This window comes from Conger conger, chromosome 14, assembly GCF_963514075.1.
Source record: "Conger conger chromosome 14, fConCon1.1, whole genome shotgun sequence".
NCBI classification, from domain to species: domain Eukaryota; kingdom Metazoa; phylum Chordata; class Actinopteri; order Anguilliformes; family Congridae; genus Conger; species Conger conger.
The window spans coordinates 24,969,513-24,995,236 of record NC_083773.1 but is presented as its reverse complement, the minus strand read 5'-3'; the positions used below and the strand labels follow the sequence as shown (position 1 = coordinate 24,995,236).

At 42.1% G+C, this 25,724-nt stretch overlaps 2 protein-coding genes across 2 annotated transcripts in view; one reads left to right on the top strand and one right to left on the bottom strand.

Moving 5' to 3' along the window:
• Nucleotides 1–48: 48 nt before the first annotated feature.
• On the top strand, nucleotides 49–4,263 carry LOC133109413 (calglandulin-like). The gene is made up of 5 exons (XM_061218736.1): nucleotides 49–63; nucleotides 958–1,132; nucleotides 3,399–3,543; nucleotides 3,871–3,971; nucleotides 4,220–4,263. Exons 1-5 carry the CDS (start codon nucleotides 49–51, stop codon nucleotides 4,261–4,263), a joined length of 480 nt encoding a protein of 159 aa, XP_061074720.1.
• Nucleotides 4,264–5,313: 1,050 nt separating this feature from the next.
• Nucleotides 5,314–25,724, bottom strand: part of LOC133110071 (kinesin-like protein KIF1B) — a 70,523-nt gene continuing 50,112 nt past the window's right edge. Inside the window, exons 23-49 of the mRNA XM_061219938.1 lie at nucleotides 25,292–25,388; nucleotides 24,542–24,690; nucleotides 23,649–23,827; nucleotides 22,868–23,005; nucleotides 22,131–22,403; nucleotides 21,605–21,723; nucleotides 21,213–21,298; nucleotides 20,857–20,986; nucleotides 20,449–20,599; nucleotides 19,977–20,067; nucleotides 19,303–19,421; nucleotides 19,150–19,205; nucleotides 17,938–18,046; nucleotides 17,385–17,451; nucleotides 16,904–16,988; nucleotides 16,335–16,440; nucleotides 13,876–13,990; nucleotides 13,452–13,585; nucleotides 13,209–13,270; nucleotides 12,974–13,119; nucleotides 12,265–12,504; nucleotides 11,893–11,964; nucleotides 11,551–11,666; nucleotides 11,258–11,410; nucleotides 10,916–11,108; nucleotides 10,590–10,708; nucleotides 5,314–9,981 (exon numbers count right to left, since the gene is read on the bottom strand). Of these exons, the coding sequence (XP_061075922.1) occupies nucleotides 9,939–9,981; nucleotides 10,590–10,708; nucleotides 10,916–11,108; nucleotides 11,258–11,410; nucleotides 11,551–11,666; nucleotides 11,893–11,964; nucleotides 12,265–12,504; nucleotides 12,974–13,119; nucleotides 13,209–13,270; nucleotides 13,452–13,585; nucleotides 13,876–13,990; nucleotides 16,335–16,440; nucleotides 16,904–16,988; nucleotides 17,385–17,451; nucleotides 17,938–18,046; nucleotides 19,150–19,205; nucleotides 19,303–19,421; nucleotides 19,977–20,067; nucleotides 20,449–20,599; nucleotides 20,857–20,986; nucleotides 21,213–21,298; nucleotides 21,605–21,723; nucleotides 22,131–22,403; nucleotides 22,868–23,005; nucleotides 23,649–23,827; nucleotides 24,542–24,690; nucleotides 25,292–25,388 (3,348 nt within the window). The 3' untranslated portion in view covers nucleotides 5,314–9,938. The remainder of the gene's footprint in view (nucleotides 9,982–10,589; nucleotides 10,709–10,915; nucleotides 11,109–11,257; nucleotides 11,411–11,550; nucleotides 11,667–11,892; nucleotides 11,965–12,264; nucleotides 12,505–12,973; nucleotides 13,120–13,208; nucleotides 13,271–13,451; nucleotides 13,586–13,875; nucleotides 13,991–16,334; nucleotides 16,441–16,903; nucleotides 16,989–17,384; nucleotides 17,452–17,937; nucleotides 18,047–19,149; nucleotides 19,206–19,302; nucleotides 19,422–19,976; nucleotides 20,068–20,448; nucleotides 20,600–20,856; nucleotides 20,987–21,212; nucleotides 21,299–21,604; nucleotides 21,724–22,130; nucleotides 22,404–22,867; nucleotides 23,006–23,648; nucleotides 23,828–24,541; nucleotides 24,691–25,291; nucleotides 25,389–25,724) is intronic.

Genomic DNA, 25,724 nt, shown 5'->3' with positions numbered 1-25,724 from the left:
ATGCATGCACACAGACGCACTGAGGCACACACACACAATGTATCGGCTATGGTAAACTATCTGGTAAAATGGTCATCTGAGAAAATTGTAAAGAATTGGTCTCCTCAGGGCTATCTGAAGAATTAAGCAGAGGTATGTGCTAGTGATACTCTCACAAAGACTTAATTGGCATACAAATCAGATCCCTCCATAAATAGGGCTATGCCCATCTCCTATGCACCATAAAAGGCTAATGTGGGTTTGAAATCCTCAGGGACTGGGTAGCATAGCTCCTTCAATAATGTTCCAGGCCACTTTACTTTCTCACTTGGGGTACAGCTTGGTGAGTTTAAGACCACCCGTAGTCAACTATCGCACCCTCTCCCAGACAAAATGGTGAGTAACCTATAAAATCAATGAAAGTAATGATCTTATTTAGTTCTTATAAATAAATATATTTTTTAACATCCAAAATATTACTTATAATTACTTATGTTACTTATAATTGACATTAAGCGTCTTTGAGTACCCTGAAATTCGAGCTATAAATAAAATGTATTATTATTATTATTATTATTATTATTATTATTATTATTATTATTAAATATATTGTAGTAGATACAAATAATTTACCATGAATAGTGTGAGAATACTAATTAGATAGTATTCTCACACTATTGAAATGACAAATAAAGACAATACATTCTGAAGACATTCTAAGATATATTCAATCTTTCTTTCAGAATTACTGAAAGTAAAATTTAAAAATGTTTTCATTATATTAATGCTGTAGTCATCAGAATCAAAGACACATTACTGGAATTAAGTGGGATTTTTTGGATTATGTGATGTTGATTAAAAATGTTTTGTTGTACGGTATATGTCTTCTTAAAATAATACATCAATCAATTAAACCAACACATTTCACATTTCCGAAAATGCTAACGCAGAATGTCTGTGGACGTGTTTCATCTGTAGGCGACTGCTTTGAGTGCGGAGCAGATCACAGAATATAAAGGAGTGTTTGAGATGTTTGACGAGGAAGGGAACGGAGACGTGAAAACAACAGAGCTGGAGCGCTTGATGAGTCTGGTGGGGATAAACCCCACCAAGAGAGAACTGGTGCAGATGGCCAAGGATGTAGACAAAGACGGTATGTCATCTGCAGATATGTCTATTTCTCCTGCCTCTGATAAAGAGTCTTTTGGAGCTCCTGGTGGTGTATTCAAGAGAAACTCCAGCTCCCAGTGGAGTGACCTGCCCCACAGTCCAGATCCAGTCCGTTTGTCCATGTGTCGGTTGTGCCTGGCAGGCACCCAGGACAGTGCACAACTGGCCACAGCATGGCCCATGGAGAGAGGGTTTCAGTCAGCAGGGTTTTCATTGAGTACCAGTGGTCCGCTATGTCAGATGTACAGCAACATTGACTGTGGTTAAATCCACTGTCAGTGGAACATCTAAACATTAGAGCTAAAAGCACTCTAACAGAATTTAAATTAATACTGAGTATGCTACATCTTTCTGCGCGTCTTCTTTTTTACTGACTGCATAACTCAGCTTATGAATGTGTTGGGATACACCCTCATGAATTGACAAGACACCGCAGCAATCCAACTGCCACTTACAATCACAAATTTCAGACTCCAGAATAGAATGAAAAATGGGATTACTTTGTAAAACATATTTTTTAACTGTTTTCATGATTGGACACTGATCAAAATGTGCAAGCCAGCTCCTGGTAAAATAAAATGCTGAATGCAGATTTATGTCAGAGTGCTTTTGAGGCATCATGTGGACACTGGGAAGGACACCATATGGAACTCCTTCAGTTACGCATACGTGTTCCATGGTATCCACCTGGATAAGAGCAGAACATGAATTTGTAAATGATTCAATTTGTGTAGATTTTCAATTCAAAATGTATTTTAGGTATAAGGTTCCTGACTAACCACCTATTAAATGTGAAACAAATGACATCATGTATAAATACACAGCCAAATACATTGACGACCCTTGGCTGTAATAACTAGCAAGCTGGTAACTGGCTAAGACGTTTGTATACATATGAAGATAAGTACTCAGAACTAGGAGGCAGCATAAAGTGATAAAGGGAATGGATGCTTCTTGGCATCATTTTGAGTTTCCCTGGACAACTTTTGCGTAAAAACACCAGATGCTGAAGCAGTGATCGGATGGGTGAATGAAGTGCCAACAACAAGATACAGCCTTTCCCTCTTTGTTGCTGAAGTATGCTGAACCATCTCTACTGCACTGTGGCTGATTGGATTTCCATTCAAAGCCTCACTGACTGTAGTGAGCCACTTCTGCTTGAATTGACTAATTTAACTCCTGATGCTATTGACTGCTTACATTGACAATTACACTGTCTGTGCTGATCCCATTATACACTCAGTGATCACTATTAGGTAAACCTGTCCACCAGCTTGTTAATGAAAATACTTAATCAGCCAATCATATGGCACCAACTAAATACATAAAAGCATGCAGATGTGGTCAAGAGGTCCAGCTGTTTTTCAGACCAAATGTTAGAATGGGGAAGAAATGTGATCGAAGTGACTTTGACCGTGGAATGATTGTTGGTGCCAGACAGGGATTTTCATGCACAACAATCTTTTTGCTGAGAATGTTGCGAGAAACAAAAAACATCCAGTGAGCAGCAGTTTTGTAGTGAGAAACACGTTGTTAATGAGAGACATCAGAGGAGAATGGCCAGACTGGTCAAAGCTGACAGGAAGGTGACAGTAGCAAAAATAACCAGCATTACAACAATTACAGTGGTATGCAGAAGGGTATCTCTGAACACACAACACATCTAACCTCTAAGTGGATAGGCTACAGCAGCAGAAGACTTAATAAGTAAGAAAAAATAAGTCTAATAAATACCTAATAAAGTGTTTAGTGACCTATAAACTAAATTCCTGCTTGGTTTTTATTTTTCAAATGGAAAAATAATGATTATTTTAATTAATGATATTTTGATTCATGATTATATTACAAATGAACATTGACAAAGAAAAGGAAATCAGCATATAACAATTTTTTACCGGCCAGAATACCTTCCCTTGATTGAAGATGAATGATGGGGTTAGCATGTAACTGGGCGTGGGAGCTTTTTTTAATCCTCCCCTTTTAGGAGGAAAAAAGAACATACTTAATAAGACACTTTGCCTCCATCTAGTGTCTATAAAGCGAATTGCAACTGATAGTAATTGGTGAGCCAAATTACCCTGGTCTAAAATTAGTGTAATAACATAGGTCACATACTCTTCAACCTGTCTCAGCATAGCTTTTCTTTGAAGTCACAAAGGTCTGAAACTACTGCCTTTTATGTGTTATATTTTAAAATAACATAATCTGGGGTGTCTAAAACCCTCAAATGTCACTTTTCTCTGTTGCAGGCAAAGGAACCTTTAATTGCGACAGTTTCCTGGGTCTGATGGCTTTGTACCACGAGAGGGCGAAGAACCAGGACGCTGAGCTGCGTGCCGCATTCAAGGTTTTCGACAAGGAGGCAAAAGGCTACATCGACTGGGACACCCTCAAGTAACACACCATTACCTTTTTAAGTAGCATTAAAATGCATTAGCATGCAATGACTTTGTGCCAAAAAAATGGTTGAAAGAATGTAAACGATGGGACAATAATTATTTTGCAAGAGATTTGATCAAAGAAGTCACAATGCAAGGACATAACAGTACACAGTAGCTTCAGCCTTACCTATCCATTGTGAGGTGGCGATTCTGTAGGCCCCTGACAGGGGCTTCACAGTTAAAAATCAGTGAATTGCAATACCATGTGATGCTTTGTAATAGCTGATATAATTTGTACAGTAGTACTTGCAGTGTTAAGCTCTGCTCGCGTGCTGCACAGGTACGTGCTGATGAACGCAGGGGAGCCCCTCAACGCCCAAGAGGCCGAACTGATGATGAAAGAGGCTGATAAGGACGGAGATGGAACCATCGATTATGAAGGTAACGAAAACGATACCATTTTCCTTTCTATCGCTCACCTCAAACAGCCTCTCTGTGCTTCTGCTGCCGTCACTGTTTATTATGTAATCTGCTTATAGGTTTAATGGCTGTTCTATTATATCAGCATGCAGTGTACCGCCATCCTTGACCTGTTTTTACATTTCAACATTTGGTGGTTAGCATGCGAGTCAGGGAACCAAATGTGGACTTTCTGACTCAACCTAAAAAAAATATTTAAATCCCCTCAGAATTCGTGGCCATGATGACTGGAGACTCTTTCAAGATGACCTAAAACCAGGCCGAAGACCGCGTTTCCACAGGGCAACTGTGAATTTTTATGTTTTTTTTTGTTTTTTTGAACAGTCTGCTTTTATTTAAAAGTTGGTGCGCTGATGAAGAAATGAAGGGGCCAATTGTTCTCCTTGCAGTGTTCACATTGTGGGTTTGCCTCTGAGCTGCTCAGGCCCTCAAAGTCCGGGAGAAAAGCAACATGATCTGGAATGTGATGAGGAAAACAGCCAGCCCTATTAAAGAATTTGTTTAACAAATTGCACAAACTACATTGTCTTATCTGTTATTCTAAATGTTTCATCTGTAATAAACCGTATATGTTCATCAGTGTCTCTTTGTAATGTGATATACAGCCATGAGGCCCATTGCGATGAGGGTTGTGGGCAAAGCATGTCTAAGCTCACATACAATAAATAAAAATGATACAAATAACTGAATAAAAGTCCAGTAAATGTAGGCACGCTGCTGTTCTGATAAGCCCACAGCAGTCTAAGCCCAACATCAGCACATCTGTTAATTCAGGGATCAGACTAATTGCCATTCTTTACAGGTTGGAGACAGCGCACATAATCCAGCGCTAATCGGCTTTGCCGTTTTTGTTCATCACATATCTGAGCGACCCTGAACAGAAGCTAAGCCAGCAGCAGGTGGACGCAGTTGAGAGTATTACCAGTTATTAAGCACAGAGACGGGGAGATGGGCAGCAGAGGGCAGGGCATGTTCATGTGCAGTGGCCTATGGAGTGGTAAAGTGGAATTTGGAAATCCTTTGGAGATCTTTTTCTCACTTTCTGTTTGCATTGTGGACGGCTGGATAATAAATATGACCTCTATGAACAGGCTGCGGTTTCCCTTGTAGCTAAAATTTGAGTATGGAAAATGACAACACAAGGTTTTTTATTTTGCTAATGCACTGGTTGTACCTTTATTGTTACCTCTTGTCACTTAACAGTTAAATGGTGCAAGATTACAATACATAGAATTAAGATATACTGTATCTGAACTGCACATCTAGGCTATACAGCAAATTAATTATAATTAGTACAAACACATGAAACATATTTACATTTTATTTCAAGCTCAATACAACACATATGTACAAAATAACTATGAAAATGAACATGGCAAGCAGTAAATAATGTACAGTTAAGTGTCAGTTTTGTTGTCATCTTCACTTCTCAAAGACAGAGTTTAATTGTATCCACAGTTGCAAACACAACTCCCGTGTGGGCTGGCAGGATGGTATGGTTAAATTATGTTTTACTGTATTTCTAATTGGAGAGAGGATACATAATGCAGCCTTTTAAGAGGAATACATCAGCCCTTTATTACTAATAATGAACAGCTGATGTTCTGCAATTTTTATGAGGTATATACACTCAGTGAGCAATTTATTAGGTAGACCTGTACATCAGCTTGTTAATCCATATTTATTATGTGGCAGCAACTAAATGCACAAAAGCATACAGACATGGTCAAGACAGGTTGGTTTGAGTATCTCAGAAACTGCTGATCTTTAACAGTCTCTCGAGTTTGCAGAGAATGGTGCAAAAAACATCCAGTGAGCAGCAGTTCTGCAGGCAAAAACACCTTGTTAATGAGAGAGGTCAGAGGAGAAGGGCCAGACTGGTCAAAGCTGACAGGAAGGTGACAGCTATAACCAAGCATTACAATAGTGGTATACAGAAGAGCATCTCTGACACCCAACGCATCAAACCTCTAAGTGGATAGGCTACAGTAGCAGAAACCTTAAGTCTAAAAATAAGTCTAATAAATACCTAATGAAGTGCTCACTGAGTGTACATTCCTGTAGAAGATCATGCAGTAATCAAGATGTGCAGGTTTACATTCTGCATTTGATTAGTGTGATAATCCATTATTTGGAATTGTACTTTTTCTTTTTTAGCCTCATGGAGCATAAAAGCTTAATATGCCATTTTAAATTACACTTTGACTTGCCTTGTTATTTTCACAGATGGCAAAACTACAAAAAACAACAAATGATATTTACATGTAATGTTCTTTTATGTCCATCTTATAATTTTTAATGTTACACTTTCATCTGACTTGACTGACCACGTCCAAATTACTAATTAGGTTTGTTAATACATTTTGAAGTGCTTCTTTCACAAGATACCATTGTCAGTTGCTTAAAAAAAAACCCCAAACATTTAAAAAAATGTCAAACTAATATACGCACTGCAATAAAGAATAATGACACAATGAAAGTCAAATGCCACAAAATATAAGTAAACAAGAGACACAAAAATATCTTCCGTGAAAATTACTCCTATCTGTAACTCATGAAAGATGCAAACAACTCCATTGGGAACCGCAAAATAAATCAAAATCCTATTGAGAAATGTAAACTTCATAACAGCCCTAGATTGAAGACAGCTTAAACAGACAATTCATGACAACAGCACTGGAACACCACTCTTGGCTAAGGCTGGCTGACCTCATAGACAGTGTTAATTTGCCTGTTTTCATTCATCATCCATGAAAAATGTCTCAAGGGATCCGTTATGGAAACAAACAGAAAAAGGCCCTCAAGTCTTATTCACTGACAGTTACCCTGACAACCAATAATGGAATAAATAAATACAAAATTGTAAAAAATCTGGAAGATACCAAGACAACTGCTTCTGTGATAATGCGACTCAGCTTTCAATATGCCACAAGACTGTCCAGATCTATGCCGCAATTAAAATTCACCTTTCCTGTCTTTCTTTTAATGTTTTATGACTTTTGTGAGATTTTTCCTACTTTAAAACCTTTTTCCACATTGAACGTTCTGTAGGGTGTAACTGTGTGAACATAACATAATTATTAGTGTATATAATTTATTTTTAACCTGCGCTTGGCATCAACACTCTCATAGCACAATACTGAGGTGCAAGTCACTACTGGCTGGCTGACCAGAGGCCTGCTTTATCAGTATTAAACATGCTCATCTTACACATGAGACCATATATAAGGTAAAATAAATAAGACAAGACTTCCTTTCAGTGTTCTGTGATGTTCCCTGGTTTGTATTAGGAATGATGTTACTATTTGTTGTAGTCGTTGGCTTCTGTAAAAAAAAAAAAAAAAAAAAAAAAAAAAAAAAATCAGATATTTTAATAAATAAATAATATTGGATAAAAAGATAACCACCATTCATGTTTGTACCAGGCTCAAATTTGCTTCTAATTGGTTACAAAGATTTCAAAGGGAATTAAGGACAAGTTGACGGAGCAAGAAGTTTAGTTTTAGTTTAACAGCTTCATAATGCAGGATCATTTTCATGATACAAACCCTCAATCAATATCAATATGATGTACAGGCTTGGGAGAAATCTTGCTCCAATGCCAGAAAGAATCTGCCCAGTCTGCATATACAATGCACTTTAAAGAACAGATCGCTGTGACTGGCTTAGACACTACTACCAAGACCTGCTCAGGGTATCTTAATATACCAATACAATCCCTTTGGTCAAAATTACTATCACTGTCCAGATAAAACTCATTACACAATATAAATGAGACAAGAAAGGCAAAATAGCACATTCAAGTATGCGTCGGTTAGGTAGCTACTGCCATCTCTGTGTGCTGTGTGTTTTGTTAGTAAGCCATCTAACCACACCACTGCTGATGTGGTAGGGTTAATCTACAGCTGTAAAGCGTTGAGCGTCACATATTTCATTTGTCCTCAAAGGCTTGAACAGTAATATAACCCAGAGGTCAAAGAGTCATTGAACGTGCAGGTTTGTTAATTCCAACAGTGTAGCTAATTGAACATCCCCCACAGACTATTTAAACTGTTTAAGTGATAAACATGTATGTTCTTTTCGCTAGATTGTTACTATTCAAAGGCGGCAGGTTTAAAAATACAGCATTAGCATACAGTGAATCGGTTTGTAGTTAAAATGTAGTGATTTGATGAATTTCAAATCATGGTTGATGGCCTACCATACAATTAGCTTGGTAGCTAGCTAGCTTGCATATGGTCTGCATGATATAGTTTGCAATGACAGTTTTCATACTGGAAAGACTGCAGTCATGGTCAACTAATCCAACCTGCATTCATTTATGAATGCATATCACATATGAATAGTAGGAAAGTAAGATTTTGAAAAACTCAGCTTTTTGTGTGCACTGCACATGCATGCTGGAGAACACTGCTCAAATACTTTATCATTTAAATTCAAACCCAACAAAGACGAAAACAGTGAGAAACTGCCAATAGCACGCAATATGTTAAGGCTATGGACAACTAAACAAATGACTTTTTTTTGTTCTAACCTCAACATCACCCAACCAAATTCTTTTGTTCTAGTTGGCTGCACAAAATGATGAAACGTGTGGAAGACAACAATGTTCAACAATGTTAATGAATGGCCTTATACACCATGAACAATAGCCACATACTGTACCAGGCTCGTGGGAAACACTTCATAGCAAGGAGCAATATTAGCTAGCATTATCACTGAGCTGAAGTGAATTTCAGCTAATGATGGTTCTTCTGACCTGACATAATTATTTTGAATGTTTGCAATATTTTTCTTAGATAAATAATTTATCTTACATCTACATTTACAATTGGAGAAAGTATGTAATAAATATATGTGATAAATATTATATCTTAAGAGTTGGTACATAGAGTGCAGATAAACCAAATATAGCACACATATAATAAACATGAATGTACTGTATTTGAAAGCAGCCTGCTCTCCCTCACACATAAAGCTACAAAAATGCATTAAAATCATTAAGATAATAAATTAAGATGATATATGGTTGCCAAACTATCTTTACAAAATATGTTCCTAAATTGGCTTTGTGTTTACATGGCTTACATACTATTGATCTAGGACGCTATAGAAACGGATAATTATTTTTGATGGAAGTTTATAGTAATTACATTCACTTTTTGAGAATAGTTAAATGGCATTTCTATTCAAAATGTTCTCAGCACATCTCAGTTATTATACCTTCAGTGGATATAGGTTGGCATATGAGCTCACCAATGTCACCTACTCTACTATTTCATCATCTTAGAATCTAAAAACATTCCAATTTAGAGAGAGCAGTAGCTAGCTATAGGACAATACTGAAACTGTTGTTATTGGTGAAACATGTTCACAGTGGTCAGCGCTGTAACCTCCTAATTTCAACGCCCAGGCAACGGGAATCCATATACTTTTTTTTTTTTTGCATGTTCCAGTTTCATTGTCATATTTACATTTGCTTTTTAAGCAAAATACCTTCCCCTGAGGACAGCAAAAAAGATACTAAACAGGTAAAACAATGTTCCCGACTAATGGATGACAATCTTTACGGACACTTAGAAAATGAAGAAAGCAGAGAGAAAAAAGCTGCTCAGAAGTACCGTGCACACACAACTAGACTGCACTACAACATGCGACTAGTACAACATTTCAGGTTGACAAAGAATAAAGTTTCTTGTGGGAATTAAATTAAATAGAATAAATGCTCTTTTTTTTGGGAGGTGGGGTGGGGTTGGGGGGTAGGAAAGCTCCTCAGGGGTTTACACTTAGGTTAGTCTGAAAGGAGATTTAAGCCACAGGTCTATGTACAGAGAAAACAACCACAAAAGGTCAACAAGTGTCAACACTTGGAACACTTAAAGGCTTGCCAGAATAATAAGGGCTTCTTGTGCGCAGAAAGAATACGTCTCAGTTCTTTATCAGGTCTGAGCGTCTTCTCGCCAACTTCGATCTGCAGGATAAATACACAAAACATGAGGGCTGGGCTCACAAAAGGCCAACTAAAAGCACTTAGCAGTCACCCCTGGACCCATAGAACAGGCAGTCAACCTTAAAGTGGTCATATGTCTCACTATTGTGAGACTGACGCATGGATCCAAAGACGAGACATAGAATTCCACTTTGGCACATCTTTACATCCAAAAAATCCAGCAAATGGCAATTTAAAGTGCCTTTTTAAATTTAAAAAGGGAAAAAGGTGAATAAATGTTAAATAAAAATATATGCTGTGGAATGACGTGACATTTTCATTTGGTCAATAGGGTAAGACCTTTGCTGCAAATAGGCGATATTAAACAAGTATTTTGTAATATGTGAGGCATTGCCATTGTTCCCTTGAGCACCAGGGTGATACCCATGAACACTTTTGAGTTTCAAGCTCAGAATTCAGAGAGTTCAAACAAATTGTGGCTTAAAACATGACCTTCAAACTTGCACTGAACTGTTAGACAATTACAGCATCTTGTTATACAGTTGTTTTCTGGTTCTACGGTGGTTTTTGCCTGTCAAAAGATGGAAACAGTAGCCCAACGGGAGAGTCCAGGTGAGGTTCAGGTGTACCTTATTGTTCCAGCCAGGAGTGGGTTGAAGGCATACAGCCAGTCGTTCATATCTTTGTCATTCAGGGCCTGGAGGAGGATGCCTTGGTGGTTTGTGCACATAGCAAATGTGTTGGGGGCCTGAAAGAGACAAGAAGAAAGAGCAGTTTCAGCTTTATTCCTTTCTGCTCCCTTTTTCTGTCCTAGTTGTTACCTTGTTGTACCATGAGTTTAGAGTCGGACATCCTATGACGGTCTGTAGCACTGTCCTATCATTGGCAAAACTGGGCTTACAGTAGAAGTCTTCAGAATTAAAGTCCACAGGCAGGTAGGTGAAGCTGGTCTCACCTTGAGCACGGCCTGCTGGTCCTCGCCGTACTCCACGCGAGACGTGGACAGGTTGAGCACGCCCCTCTCCACAGGGTCCCTGTCGTTGTTGTAGATGAGAGCGTAGGGTCTGCGCACCACCACAAAGTGCTTCACCCAGCTGTTGGAACGTGGCTCCATGAAACTGAGGAACCCCTTCTTTGACACCACAGACCTGAATGTGAAGAGGGTGCAAAAGAAACCAAATCAGTGTCGCAGACAATCCACAAAGCTCGACTAAGCTAGGGAGTTATTGTCCTACAAGGTCCATCAAAGAACTTTAGAATTTTGACTAGAGAAGCTTGGTGGTACAGATAAATTCACCCTGGTCTCATCTCCTCGATGTCGGGCACCAGGTTGAGGAACTCGTTCTTGCCAGCACGGGCCAGATAGGAGGTATCCAGTGTGGCCACCATGGGGAAGTTGTCATACTCCAAGCAGGAGGGGCTGGTGGCACAGGAGTTGGTCTCTGCTGTCCTGAAGACAGAGATGGAGAAAAAGACAGTGAGAGTGGGACAGCGGGAGAGAGAGAAGGGTGGTGAGCATGATTTTCTACTTTCAGACTGAGCTGGTGATGGATGTGTTTATCACAGGGTGAAATGGTGCGTGCGGCTTACTTCAGATCAACTGAGCGGGACTCATCCAGGGAAGGACAAGTGGAGGATGGGGTGAGTGTGGCACTGCTCAGGCTGGAGACGGATGGGTCCCGGTCCATTGGAGAGATATCCAGCAGCTGAAGTGAAAGAGGGAGAGAAGAGAGCAAAAGAGGGAGAGGAGAAACGGTGAAAGAAAGTGAGAGAGATTAAAATCAGATAAGATGCACATTTTGACATTAGGATCAAAATATACTAGAAGCATAGCTTGAAAAACCATTTAAACACATTTTATATTCTATAACCTAAAACCTCATTCTGTATCTCGTATACTGACAGCCTCTAATCACAGTGCGGTTTTCTTACCTTACAGTCACTGATGCTGTTACACACCTGGGTGTATTCATTGTTGAACGTGTGAGCCAGGAGCTGCAAGCACTGGGAGAAGACAGCAGATGGTCAGAGCACAATGTGACCCTTTTCTTTTACTATCTGAAGCAACTCTGAAGCAAATATTTAGTGTCCCTACTTTCCAGGAAGTAAACTTGGACGTGTCTATTAAGGAGTGGTGTGGGGTCAGGCAGTAGGCCTTTCTTGCAGCTTTAGATTGAATTTTGACACAATATTTATATTTCATCTGGAAAATCTCCATTGTAAAGCAGTGTGCCGATCTGGAAATAGCTGACGCTGTACAAACTGACTGATAGAAGGATGAGGTGATGTCAGTGTGGGCCCCACCTTGGTGGCCAGCTCCTTCTCGCGGTCCGCCAGGCTCTGCACGTCGGCCGAGTCGTAGCCGCTGCTCTCGCTGGGCGTCAGGGCGCTCTCGAAGGTGGTGTTGGAGATCTGGGAGGAGATGCTGGTGGAGGTGCTGAGGGAGTCGCTGCTCAGGCTGGGGGAGAGGGAGCCGCTCAGGGAGCGGGGCTCCGTGTCTCCCAGCCTGTCCCTCAGGAGCAGGAGGTGCCGGGTCTTCTCCACCTGACGGACGGGGAGGGGGAGAGAGAGAGAGTGCAAAAAATACTCATATAAATTCTGAGCAATATTTAAACATAAGCATATAGCATAATAAAAAATAAATCAAAATTGAATTGTGAAGGAGTGAAAGTTCTGACTGCATACATATTAGCCTGACAAAACCAGAGGGACACTGACATCAGAATTATTATTATTATTATTATTATTATTATTATTATTAGTAGTAGTAGTTGTATTACTAGTATTATTATTCTCATTCATCAATCTTTTTTTTTCTTGAGGGGGGATTTATATTAGAGAGATACTTTTGTAACACAAATGTGTTTGTCATGCTAACAGAACCAGCTGAAATGGAAGAGCTCCTGTTAATTCTCTGCCCCTTGCCCCTTCGCCCAGGCCCCTTCGCCCTGGCCCCTTCGCCCTGGCCCCTTCGCCCTGGCCCCTTCGCCCAAGCCCCAGGCCCCAGGCCCACCTCCTGCAGCTGTTCCAGTTTGTCCAGCTCCCACTGGTGCTCCAGAATCAGGCTGTCGCCGCGCGGCCTCCAGCCCGCCAGGTTCTCCTCGCCCCGGACGTACGCCGCGGAGGTGTCGAGCACCTTCCTCCTCCGACGCTGCATCCCTGGGGGCAGCGGGTGTGACAACAAAGGAAATCATTTGGTAACCAGAAGAGAAAATTCAAATCAATGTAACCGTTGTCCGGTGACTCACCTGGGCTTCCTGTGTCGGCCATCTTGCACAAGCTCAGCTCGTAGATCCCTGTCACTCTGTTGCTGTTAGAGGCAGAGAAGAGTCGTGTCAAGAGGTGTGGGAGAGAAAGACAGATGGAAAGATTGAAGGGAGGACAGAGGGAGAAACAGAGAGGGAGAGAGAGAGAGATGGAAGGAGAGGGAGAGGGGAAGAGACAGAGAGAGAGAAAGAGAGAGAGAGCAAAGGGAGGCTGCTAAGACATACCACTCAGGCGTCTTGGAGTAGCCACTGCTGAACAGGGTCCTCAGAGAGCGAGGCGGGGAGATCTTAGCGTCTCTGGAGTAGAACACCATGGAGACGTCTTTGGTGATTATGGCAGGCTGTATGCAGTGGTCCAGCTGAGGGAACAGCTTGCGTTACAGCAGCACACATCAGGTCGTAGCACAACAGTACTGCACACTCAGGTGTCACACCGGGAAATCAAAGGCATGGCCAGGTTTACGATACCAAGAACACTCCACACAAGGTGAGAATATGCATTGTTGTGATAGGAGGAGGTATACTTCCAATATTTGAAAATGTGAAATTTCAAGCTTTGTTTCACATTTTAGTTTTAAATGAGTTGACACATAAATTGGCATTAAAGTTAATGAATGAAAATGAAAGATAAGAGTGGATAAAGGTGTACCTCTAGATAGGCAGACAGGGTCATGTAGATCTTCTCCCCGTAGGGAGTCACACGGTTCAGCAGGAGGGAGTTGTGGAGGGAGCTGTCCCACACAGCCTCAAACCGGTAGAAGGTCCTATGACAGAAAATAAAATATTTAGACAATGTTATAGACAATATTCTCTGCGTAAAGATACAATACTATCTGTACAAAGAACAGATCACAATCCCTTTGTTCTGCAATGGCAATAAGCAGAGGAACATCTGCCCTCAAAGAGCTAGAAATGGATTTCTCACAATTCACTCCCTTTTTGCATTAAAAAAACATTTTCTCTCCCCAATCTGCAATCAGCAGAGTGTGTGTCGCAGAAGTCAGTGCTGTGCCAACAGCACCAGCAGCAGAAGCACCACAGCGTACTGTAAGAGTGTGCACTTCTCTGCTCTGTGGGGGGCCTGAGGAACTGACCAAATCACTCCCATCCTACTACAGGAGGACAACGTCTCTACCCTTCCTATCTGGCTTCTGCCAACTGAAGTCAAACTCAGACTTGCAACATTGAGCCCAAGTGTGTTCTGTGTGCAGTACATTACAGTATACAGTATATTTAAAACTATATGCAGGGAAGCCATTAGTATTTAACCATTTGTTCCATTTGTGCTGGAGGACAGAGCCTAAAGAACAGAAATTGTACCCCTGTCTAAATCCGTAAGGACTGCACTGTATATAAGTAATATTGTATTTAGTAACACAGGTAGTTTTAGGAAGTCCCAGTAGACTTCATTATGAGAACCCTGGTTAATGGGCCAGAGTACAGCGACTCCACTGTAGTCTCAAAATACACCATTAGATACTGAACATTAATATGGGCTGTGCCAAGATAAAAATACAAAAGTCTAAACTGCAGTCTAAACTGTAATAATTATTTTTGAATAAAAATGACAGAATATGAAGACAATCAGACACACAAACATACAGAACCTACTCTTTTCTTCTCAGAATAGAAGTGTGTGTATTTCCCCGTGTGGGTCTGCACGTGCACGGGCACACATGCACGTGTCTGTGTCTGAGCCAGCCTGTGTTTGGAGGTGTGTGTCTCCATTGGGATGTGTTAGTTTACATGTGCGCTCACATGTCACAGTAAGATACGCATGCCAGCCAATCCCAGCTCTCTGGCAGATGATGCAGTCACACAAATGTCACCCAGCACGACGTGCTGATCCCCCCACAGAGCATCTCTCCTGGCCTGGCTTTCATTATCTCTCTACTGGAGCGGTCTATCAGGGCACTGCAGGTGTGAACGCAAACACACCTGCTCCAGACTGAGAATAAGCACAATGTATGCCAGGCTGAAAGGAAAGCACACATTTTTCATTGGTGCAGCTATGTGCTGTTTATTTCTGACTTGGTGTGAACCAATAAACAGATGTCGCCCTAATGAAATACATTTTTAAAAATTAATCAACAACGGACAGCTCCATGCATTGTGGGGTTCCCTCTTATTGCTAATTATATGCTGGAAAAATCCTGATAATCATTTTAATGTGAGCAATACTCTGCTCAAATTAAAATGCACCTGTTCAACCACTGCACTGTTATTTATTGAATGCTAATTCCTAATTGCACTGGGCACTCCATCAGGGAGAAATAAATATATGTAACACATTTTCTGTGCATTGCCAATAACAGTATTCAGATATACAGTTCAGATACACCACTAACATATAGTGCAATTCTGAAAAAGACTTTCACAGTTATTTCTGGTGACCAACTGTACCCTTATATGAAAACAAAGGCCATGCTGAACCAATACGTTCAAGAGGTTTTCAGCAATATAACATAAGCACTAGAGAAATATAGCACAGACCAGACCAGCTTTAGCACCTTTTCTCAGCGCAGTGCTGTGGCCCAAGCGGAGAGTCCCATGGAGCCATGAATAAATGACCCTCAGCATAGCTCAGGCACAGTTTATTGTTTTCTTCCTTAAACGGCATATGGGAGGCTTGGCCTCAGTAAAAAGCATCTCAGTGCAGTTAGTGAGGAAACTCTGTCTGTTTGGCAGAGACAGGGGCAGCGTGGCAGCGTGCTGTCACACCAGGCCTCAGAGGCTGGAGTCTCCGACAGGCTTCACCACACTGCTCCGTTTGGGCTTCTGGTGCATTTAAATCACACAGCTGAGACACGTCTGTTCACATGAGTGGTTCATTGTGTTGCAAGCATCCATATACAGAATGGCATTTCTCTCATTAACAATCACAACATGCACACATGCAAAAGAGAACAGGGAATAGTGGGCACAGAGAAGACTGCATCCTAACCCTGAAAAAAACTAGTGCTATCAAATAATATAGTCATACAAACTTGTTTTTTAATATTTTAAAATATAGGTTTCTGGCAATGCTTATCCTTATTTATTTTATTTGTGAAGATGGAAACATATATAGAGAGACCATCTGTAGCTGTTTTGTTTTGGAAAGCACACCTGTTGGAGTTATGAGATGACTTCATGTTTTTGGCTGAAATGATGTTGAGAGAAAGAACCACGTCTGTTGCTGTGTCATCTACTTCCGGCTTGTTCCGAATCCGTCCTTGACACAAAACAGAGGAGTGCATTTGTCAGAGATAATATTAGAGATATTTAAGAACAAAACAACCAGTTGGGCTTTCTGGTAATGTGGGGGTGGGAGTGATGCTAAGCTTGCATTACTTTGATCTTTATTCACAGATTTTATAATCAATTCATAAAACAAGGCAGCTTCTAAAGTCCACACTCTATTCCAGCTGCCTTTAAACCACTACAACTGAAGGTTGCAGATGCACTCACACACTCACACACAATCATATGCACACATGCACAATCACACACACACATCACAATAACACATTGTCACATCCATTAACCTTATTTGCAGAGAACACCAATGCCCTTGAAACAAGTACAACACAAAACACCATCTTAAAAAATCTAAAGGAAAGGAAATTACCCCATTTTTTTAATAGTAAATGCTACAGGAAGAGACTGGACGTCAGACTCTTGTAGATGTCACTCACCAACCACCAGCTCCCTGACATCCTTCCAGTGAAGCTCGCTGCCCTTCTCGTGAATGAGGGTGACAGTGATCCTTCGCTGGATCCCCTACAGAGGGCACAGCTCCACCTCATTTCCTGTCCATTTCCTACCATTAGCTCTCTCATTTCTGTCATTCAGTATGGTTGAACCAGACAGACACTACTCATATAAAAGTTGTTCCCATGGCAACCACAACTTCTTTGTATAACAGCCACATTACATTATGACTCAAAGCTTTTTGAAGACACCATTCAGCTGCCATGCTCAAGAGCAGAGCTCCTTTTCAGTCCATTGCTGCCAGTACAAGCACCGTAAGTGCATAAAAGGGCTAATGTGCTGTGCATCTTGTGGTTAGGCACTAAACTGAAGACTGTAGCGTACACGGAGGTTATTTTTGTCTGGTGCAGAGCATAACTCTGTTCAGAGTGTAAATTTCATAGGGTAGTATGGACACTGGCGTACCTGATGCAGGAGGTATGTTCCATGGCAGGGAAGTCCTCCAGTGTGATCCACCACAGCAGGAATATACCTGAGAGTAAGGAAAGCGATGAGGACCAATAACTGCCAGCCTATCCCCTTCCGTTCCCAAACTGTACTGGTGTTAACCCTACATTGCACTGCTTAGCTTTAACCAACTGCTTTGGATAAAAGCATCTACTAAATAACACATTATTATTATTTTTATTATTAATTATTATTATTAATACAGTCATCATATTATGATATAAAAAACATGCCAGAATGGCAGTCAGAATTTAAATGACAGATGCAGAAGATGCAGGGAAAAAAATGCAGAAGCATGATTTTAAATAGAAAGTTATGTACGTATTTTGCTAGCAATGTGCCAAGCAATAGTCACATTCCTGCAGGTAAGGCTCATGGATCACTGCAGATAAGTGGTTAAATACAGAATCAGTTCATGTGGCAGAGCTTCACACAGCCAGCAGTGACACAGATGTGTGCTTGCTTTCTGTGGGCTATGACCGCAGTTAACCCCGTTGTGAGGGAGACTTACTCTCCGGTGGGTTCCAGCTCGCTGATCTCAAACCACACCAGCAGGTCGTACTTGCTGACACACTGGCCCAGGTCACGCTTGCTGATGGCATTCAGCTTTGTAGCTGGCACTGTAGGGACAAACCACCGCTTAGCACAGAATCAGAAACAGCACAGCCACAACCAACAGAAGTGGAAAAATATAGTTCACCTATTTCTGAATGTTTACTGAAGGCCTAAAAATACATTTGCTTTCAGAATGATCAAAAGAAAATAAGAAACATTCTTGTTTTCTGATTTTGATTAGAATATGGCAAAAGACCTTTGCACAGCAATCTACATCAGCAAGCTCGGACGGTTCTTAGCCTTCAGCAACATTTTAGAGGGTCTTATGTAGCATTCATAACCTCTGAATAATCATGCATTATAACAACTGTTATGACCATACTGCTATATATATTACATCCAGCTACACTAAGTTAGTAATTCCATAATGTTCATGATTCCAAAGTTCATAACCGTCTGTAAATTGTTCAAAGCTGGTGCTAATGATTAGAGCACAAGTAAAGGAAACAATATTTTGGTAACTAGATGAAGCAGAAAATATGAGACACACAAAATGAACAATCGTGTTTCATTTGGCCCTAGTAAATTAATGCGCAGAATGAAAACGTGGTGAAATCCTGAATCCTTTAATAGTATCTCAATTAGAATTCAGAGAAACGAAGGGTAGGAAGGTTGAAAATTGGCCTCCTCAGTGTAACGACTTGCACTGTAATTATCTTCCTGACTGATTCCCTGAACATCTGGTTCTCAAATTATTTATTATGGCACATTTTCATTTATTTCCGTACCCAGACTGGACAGCAACTGCAGGATAAGAATCTCGGCCACAAAGACCAGTGACACACCTCTTAACCTTTTTGGCCCCAAGAGTGCCCACATGGCACTCGAGCGTAACTAATATAAAATCCTAAGAGTGCCATATGGCAATCTGGACCTCATACCTTTTCAACCATTCAAAAATGACTGCTATACTATTGTTTTGAGCCCCTATAAAAACCCTACTAAATTTTCTACATTTTCTCAAAGACAAAACCCCTTGGAGTTTGGGTGAAGCCACTTCATATTGGGCGTGGGACTGAAAGGCTTCATTTGACAGCAGTGTGTTTGTGGAAGTGTCGGATAGATGTTCTTGGAGCTGCCACAAAAGAGCACAGGGAGGAGCCTATACCTGTTTTAGACAGAGGCATAGTCGGGGGAGAGTGCTTCCTGGAAGGCTGAAGATAGCTGAAAACAAAAACCAGTTTGTAAACAAATTATAAATATCAAAAAATATATATTGATTAGTTCACCCTTTGTCAGCATGTCAGGTGATGGTGCTCACCTGTTCAGGTCCTGTCCAGACAGGTGCAGAGGAGGGTGCTGGTAGTGCCCAAACACCTCAAACACAATGGGCCTAGTCCGGATGTACTCGATGAAGGACTCGGTCACATCCACAGCGATCTATAGAAGACACCATAAAACCACACATGCAGAACAAAACTCACCACAACAAAAGGTCACCACACTCAAAACAAAACCAACACAAACATGGGCAAGCGGGTGGGGTGTCCAGCTGGGGCGTGTGTCCTTCGTGTAGTTATGGGACTTAACTGTGTCCTATAGGGTTATGTATACTTTGTGCAGTAATTGTACAGATCAGCTTCAGAAGACATACTTTTCAGTTGGGCCACGTTCTGTAGTGTTCACTCCAACCCAAACAAGGCACACCCTCATGCAACAACTCCTTCGGCTGCTAATTGGTAGAATCAGGCATGCCAAATTAACTTACAGGGCAGTTGATCTCCAAGAACAAGTTCAGGCAGCCATGCAATATGGGATAAGGAAGGTCACTGGCCTACACTCTTCTGGGTCAGGTGGTCAGGAACTGGAGTGTGAGAGGTCCAGCATCTAACCTGCACACTGTTCTTATTTCAAACTCAACTGCGAGCAGGCAGAGGAAAGACTTTGTTCTCCCGTGCCCTCTCAACCCCAGCGGAGAATGATCTCAACACTCACGTTCTGCACGTGGTAGAACCCCAGCGGGGATCCTTTTCCCGAATTCTTCAAGGGCTCAGTGGAGAAGGCCTCATCGTGGCCATGGAGGAAACTGTCAATCAAACAGAGAGTCACTGACAGTGTCGGGGAGACAGGCTGTTTATGGGATGCTTCATAGCCAGGCAGTACTCGAGATAGCATTAGTAACTTTTCCCAATTGGGACTTACAAATTCTGATGAGTGAATACTAGTGCTTTTTCACTTGCATCCATGTCTTTGGATAGCAATCTAAACCTTTTCACATCTGCAGCATCATAATACTGTCTCCGCTCGCTATGGCTAGCATTAATTAGTAAGCCAAGTACGGCGTTGTTGTGATCGGGATCCGATCCTGGCCAGGGAAAACTCATATGACAGAAACAGCAGTAACTGTAACCACAGGTGGGGTTTCTGTGGGGCTGAAGTGGAGCCATGTTGATGGGGAGACACTCACTTGAACTGGCAGAAGATGTCGGCGTAGTCGGGCAGGATGCCGCTAGCCTGGAGCACGGTCACGCGGAAGGTGAATGTCTGGCCCACCTCCAGCTGCCCTGTCAGCCCCTCGGACCCGGCAAGCTTCGTGTCCATTTTCCCAAGCTTGAGATCTGACACAAACACCAGCTCATAACTCACAGACAGACACATGGCACAGTGCACATACTCATATCTGAGATGCGCTTTTAAAAATCACAGGTGCAAACAGTAATGTATGAATATGGGATAAAGTATACTTACATATTTTGCACTGTTTTTATTTTTTGATGAAATCACATACGCATCATAAAATATATATAGTTTTATTATTAGGGCTACACTGCATTTGCTGGACAATGGTCTTAAAAGACTGAACTTTTTTCCATACCCATGTCATTTATTATGTTCATCTCTTCAGAGGGTGTGGCGACCTCTGAACTTTGACCCTGTCCCTCCACAATGCGCAGTTCCTCCTGTGAGAGCCCAGAGTAGGACAAGGTGGGAGTGGAGTGGTCCTTCTGAAGGGGGGCAAATAAACACAGAAGTGACCAAAATTTTGCATACATTTGAACTTTTATTCCAAAATAGTTATTACTGTATTCAAATTAGGCCAGCACACAAGACAAATCGAAAGATAACAATCATTGAAGTATCAATCCTCGAGGTATTCATTATTGGTTATGTTATTCGTTTCGCGTGTTCTGCTAAAGGTCTTAATAAATCAGGCCCCAAGTCACCACTTACTGCTTTGAAGTATTCGTCATCAAAGGAAATCTTTGCTGTGCCTGACTGCCGCACTCCAGACCCAAAATCTGGAGCCTCTTCATCAGCTGCGCACAAGAAAGTGCCAAATTAACTCAGAGAACAATAGTTCAGTTCAGAATACAGATGATTTCTAAGGAAAGTCACTGATATTACCACAGATAATGTCTAACTTTATGTTACGAGAGCTCTGTTCACAGACTAAGTAGTAAGGACAGTTGCAACAGTTCCTAATACCCAAGATGAATGAAATACCATCCACACAATACCTGTCACCTTTTACCTATTGGAGGTCACTACATAAACAGCTCCACAATCCACAATGTGTCAAGGCCAAATCTTGGGTTTTCCCTGGTTAGCAGGTTAGTACTAACCTGCAATGGCCTGGACGGCCACGCGCAGGAATCCCTGCACGTCACCCTTCTCTGTCACGATGGCCACACGGTGCACCAGGGGAACGGGGTACAGCAGGTTACTCAGGTACACAAAGGCTCTGCAGGACCCAGAGAGCACAGAGGTCAGAGGAACAGACAGAGTGACAGTATCACAGACCTCACTTTATCAACCGTCTGTACGCATCGTCTGCCCATTGAGCTGGTATCATCCTGCTCCTTCAGGCCACAGCCTCTAAGGTTTAACAAAGATCTGTACAACTAAGTGAATTGGCCTAATACTAACAGTAATAACTATATAATTTTACATCTAATAGTTTGGGAAGACTGTCAGAAGACTTTGCAGAAGCAAAGTAACAACAAAATCTGGGATTTTCTGGGTATTGATTCAATCATCATTTTTCCTTAGCTTTGACTTAAAATCCCAAAAATGTGATCAACAGCTTGCTCCCTGTTCAGGCTCAGAAGGAGCTAGCCCCATACCCCCACCCTGGTGGATCTCACCAACCTTCCCACCAAAATGAACCAGGGCGAGCGGTCATAGAAGGGGTCCTGGCCATCGCTACAGATGTCTGGCCCCTCCTCTTCTTCCTCCTCCTCCTCTTCCTCCGTGCCAACGTCAGAGCTGCCGTCGTCCACGAAAGCCTCGTCGTCAAAGTCGTCTGCCTCGCTGGGCCTCTCGTCCGCCAGCTCCGTGATTTCGGAGTCGGAGGTGGAGAAGGTGGGTGAGGGGGTCCGGTCCCTGGGGTGCTCGTTCACACAGCCTTGGAACATCGGTGAACTTTTGGGGGGCAGAGGGGCAGGTGGGTAAGGGTTAGAAAATATATAGTGTTGACATAGTGTTACCCTTTAGCCAAAGCAGACACAACACTCTACATACAGAGTTACAACCAAAGGTATTGTTTCCCTTAGCCTCCTTTCTGCCCAATATCTGGCCAACAATCCTATATACGGTTCTCTCCTAAGACAGTACTTTACAATGAGGAAATACAACCAAGTGGCTGTTATACAGTACACATGCCTGGGGTCATATACAGAGCAATTATAAAATATTTTTAATACAATTTGGGGCTGGATTCACAGATTATGCTTAGTGCTGGACTAAAATAAGTTTTGCATGGAGAATCTCTTGAACTAGGACAAGGCTTAATCTGTGTCTGTGAAACGTGCCCAGTAACGGCTGAACAAATACAACAGCAAAACATGGGTCTCTTCTAATATGCCAAGAGACAGTGCGGGTCGTACCTTCCGACCAGTTTGAACCAGTGGAAGCGGTCGTAGAAGGGATCATTCCCCGTCAGCGCTGCATCGTTGTCCTCCTGGTTTGGGGAGTCCACCTCGCCAGCACGGTCGTACATCTCCCTCATCTTCTCCAGCCTCTGCCTGAGGGCACAGCACAGAGGACCATCACACCTGACCACCTGGTCTGTCAGGGTCCCCTGAACATCTGTACAGCTGGTCAACATCATCAAAACCCAATGCTGAGGTCAGTCCAAATCATCTGACCTCATTCCATGGCCAGTAAGGGGTCATTCATATACAACAGAGCTGTCATACTCATATCACTACAGAATAAATTATTCATCCACCAGGTCATCCCTGTTAATGTAATCTAGTTTCAATAGCTTTGGCATCTTTCTCCCTGCTAACATCGACCAGGATTTTATTAAACTGAGCCTTTAGTCTGACAGCCAACCAACACTGACAGCACTCTCACACAACTATACTTTCCACATAATACCATTGTCATCTTATTTGTACATTAATCATACATATTAAAGGTTTGAGTATGCATTATATGCACTGGCAATGTGCAATAAAGTGAATTACTCCAGGTCTGTCATATTTTTCCCCAAAGCTCTTATGGGGGTTTAGACCAGGGTTTTCTGTGAGGGTGTGACAATTGTTTATGAAATGCACTAAACAAAGACATTTTGATAGTCGCCAAATGACCTGAATAGCTCAAGCCTCTTTTCACTACTTCTTTACAACAATCCTCATGGGGGACCGCTGAATCAAATCTTACTTCAGCTTCTCCAGAGACCAGTAGTGTGTGGCCCCGTTCTTCAGGTCCTGCACCTCCACGGCCACCACTGTGCGGGGAAAGGGCCGGGTCTCCCTCTCCTTCTCCGGCTCAGGAGGCAGGAGCTCAGGGGGGAGCGGGGAGTACAGGGTGTCGGTCAGGAGCACAAACTGGAACTGCACCTGCGAGGAGGGGAGATGGAGGACAGACAAGCTGAACGTTAAGACAGAAATTATACATACCCTCTGAGTATATATTTTCAAATTATAGACAGTAGGCCTTGATTTAAAAATGATACGATAATAACTAGGGTATTATAAACTGCAGAGTGAGATTAACCTAAACATGAATTTCAGCAGCCTGTAGCATAGTGGCTAAGGTACATGACTGGGACCAGGAGAAGGTTGACCCGGTCTAGCCACAATAAGATCTCAGCTGGTGGGCCCTTGAGCAAGGCCCTTAACCCCACAGCAGCAGCCCACTGTTCCGAGGTAACAGAGGACAAATGCAGAGGACAAATTACCAATAATTCATAATTTTCTTCTTCTCTAATAAGATACCTCAATACAGCACTGCCCATTGTAGGTACCGTGCTTTGTTCAGCCGGCACCATTCGTAACTCTGAAGAGTAAATTTTTTCCCCTCACACCAATGTAACAGAAATCCATTTATGCTTTCATCAGGGCTGCAGCTCAGAATTAATTAAAAGAAGTCCTTTATATTATCTGATAGAGCAGAATTTTTACAACACTGGCTTACAGATTCCATACTTAACTCAATGCTGGAATAACGGCCACACACCCTTCTCTTCATACCACTGTCCAGTGTTCTTCAGAGTTTGAATACTGAATTCTCACCAGATAAAACCTGTGTGTGTGCTGTATGGTCAACAATACCTTCTTCTTCAGCTCCACACTGATGGCATTGGCCTCCTTCAGGTACACTGCGTTGCCCCACAGCTGGTCCCTCAGTGAGGTAAACTGGTGGTACTTCCACTTCCTAAAACCCCACTGAGCCAGCTCACACTCCCTCTGTGTCCAGGGCACTGAGTGGAGGACCAAGCACACAACATCACAGACTGAGCCAGCTCACACAACATCACAGACTGAGCCAGCTCACACTGTATATGTACAGCTACATTACATAACGTTACATACACACCCCACATCGGACCAGCTTATACCGGAGTGTATATATAGAGCACAATAGGTGATATAAAGATAACTGTTATGTTTTTGAACAGTGAAATATGCTGCAATCTGCTTGGATTTACAGGTGAAATGCATTTTCCACATAAGCAGAAATGAACAGGCATCAAGTACGAGCACGTACATGTACTGCACTACCACAGCTTGCATCATTTTCCCCAGTTATAAGACACCTTCCGAAAACAGACAATTATTTGTAGAAAATATAGTATGTAGTATTTTTTTTCCTCATTTAAGAAAAATCTGATTTTGAATGTGTACTTAGACTTGAAACTAATTTAAACAGTGTTGTTACTATTTATCAATGTAATGGATGCATTTAGAGGCCACTGAAGACCTGTTTGCAAATACATGATAGCACTGGGATTAGAAGCTTGTTGCCCACAGTGGCTTGCAATAAAGCTACACACTCTGCTGTTCCCAGGCAACAATCATCACCTTCCTCTTCTTCCTCCTCCTCTTCCTCCGGGGGCTCTGAGACCAGCGAGCGCGTCTCCACCTGTTTCTGCAGCTCCTGCAGCTTGCTCTCGTACACCTGTGCAGTGGCATAGAGACAACGTGTACAGGACAGGAGAGGACACAGACCTCTGCACAAAGGACATGAGGACTGGGGGTGAGGACTGCCAAGACCACAACCCCCAGAGAAACATGGACATACTGCCAAGACCACAACCCCCAGAGAAACATGGACATACTGCCACTCCAGGCCTGGCTCCAGACGAGGCTCAGCATTATGCCATTATGTTCAAGTAAGACCAATACTGAGCCTTTTGGCCCTGTCAGAAGACTGATTCTCACATTGAAAAGGATGCAAGGATGAAAGGATTCCTACAGGGAAATATGCATGTGAATTTCTTTTTTCTTTTTTCTC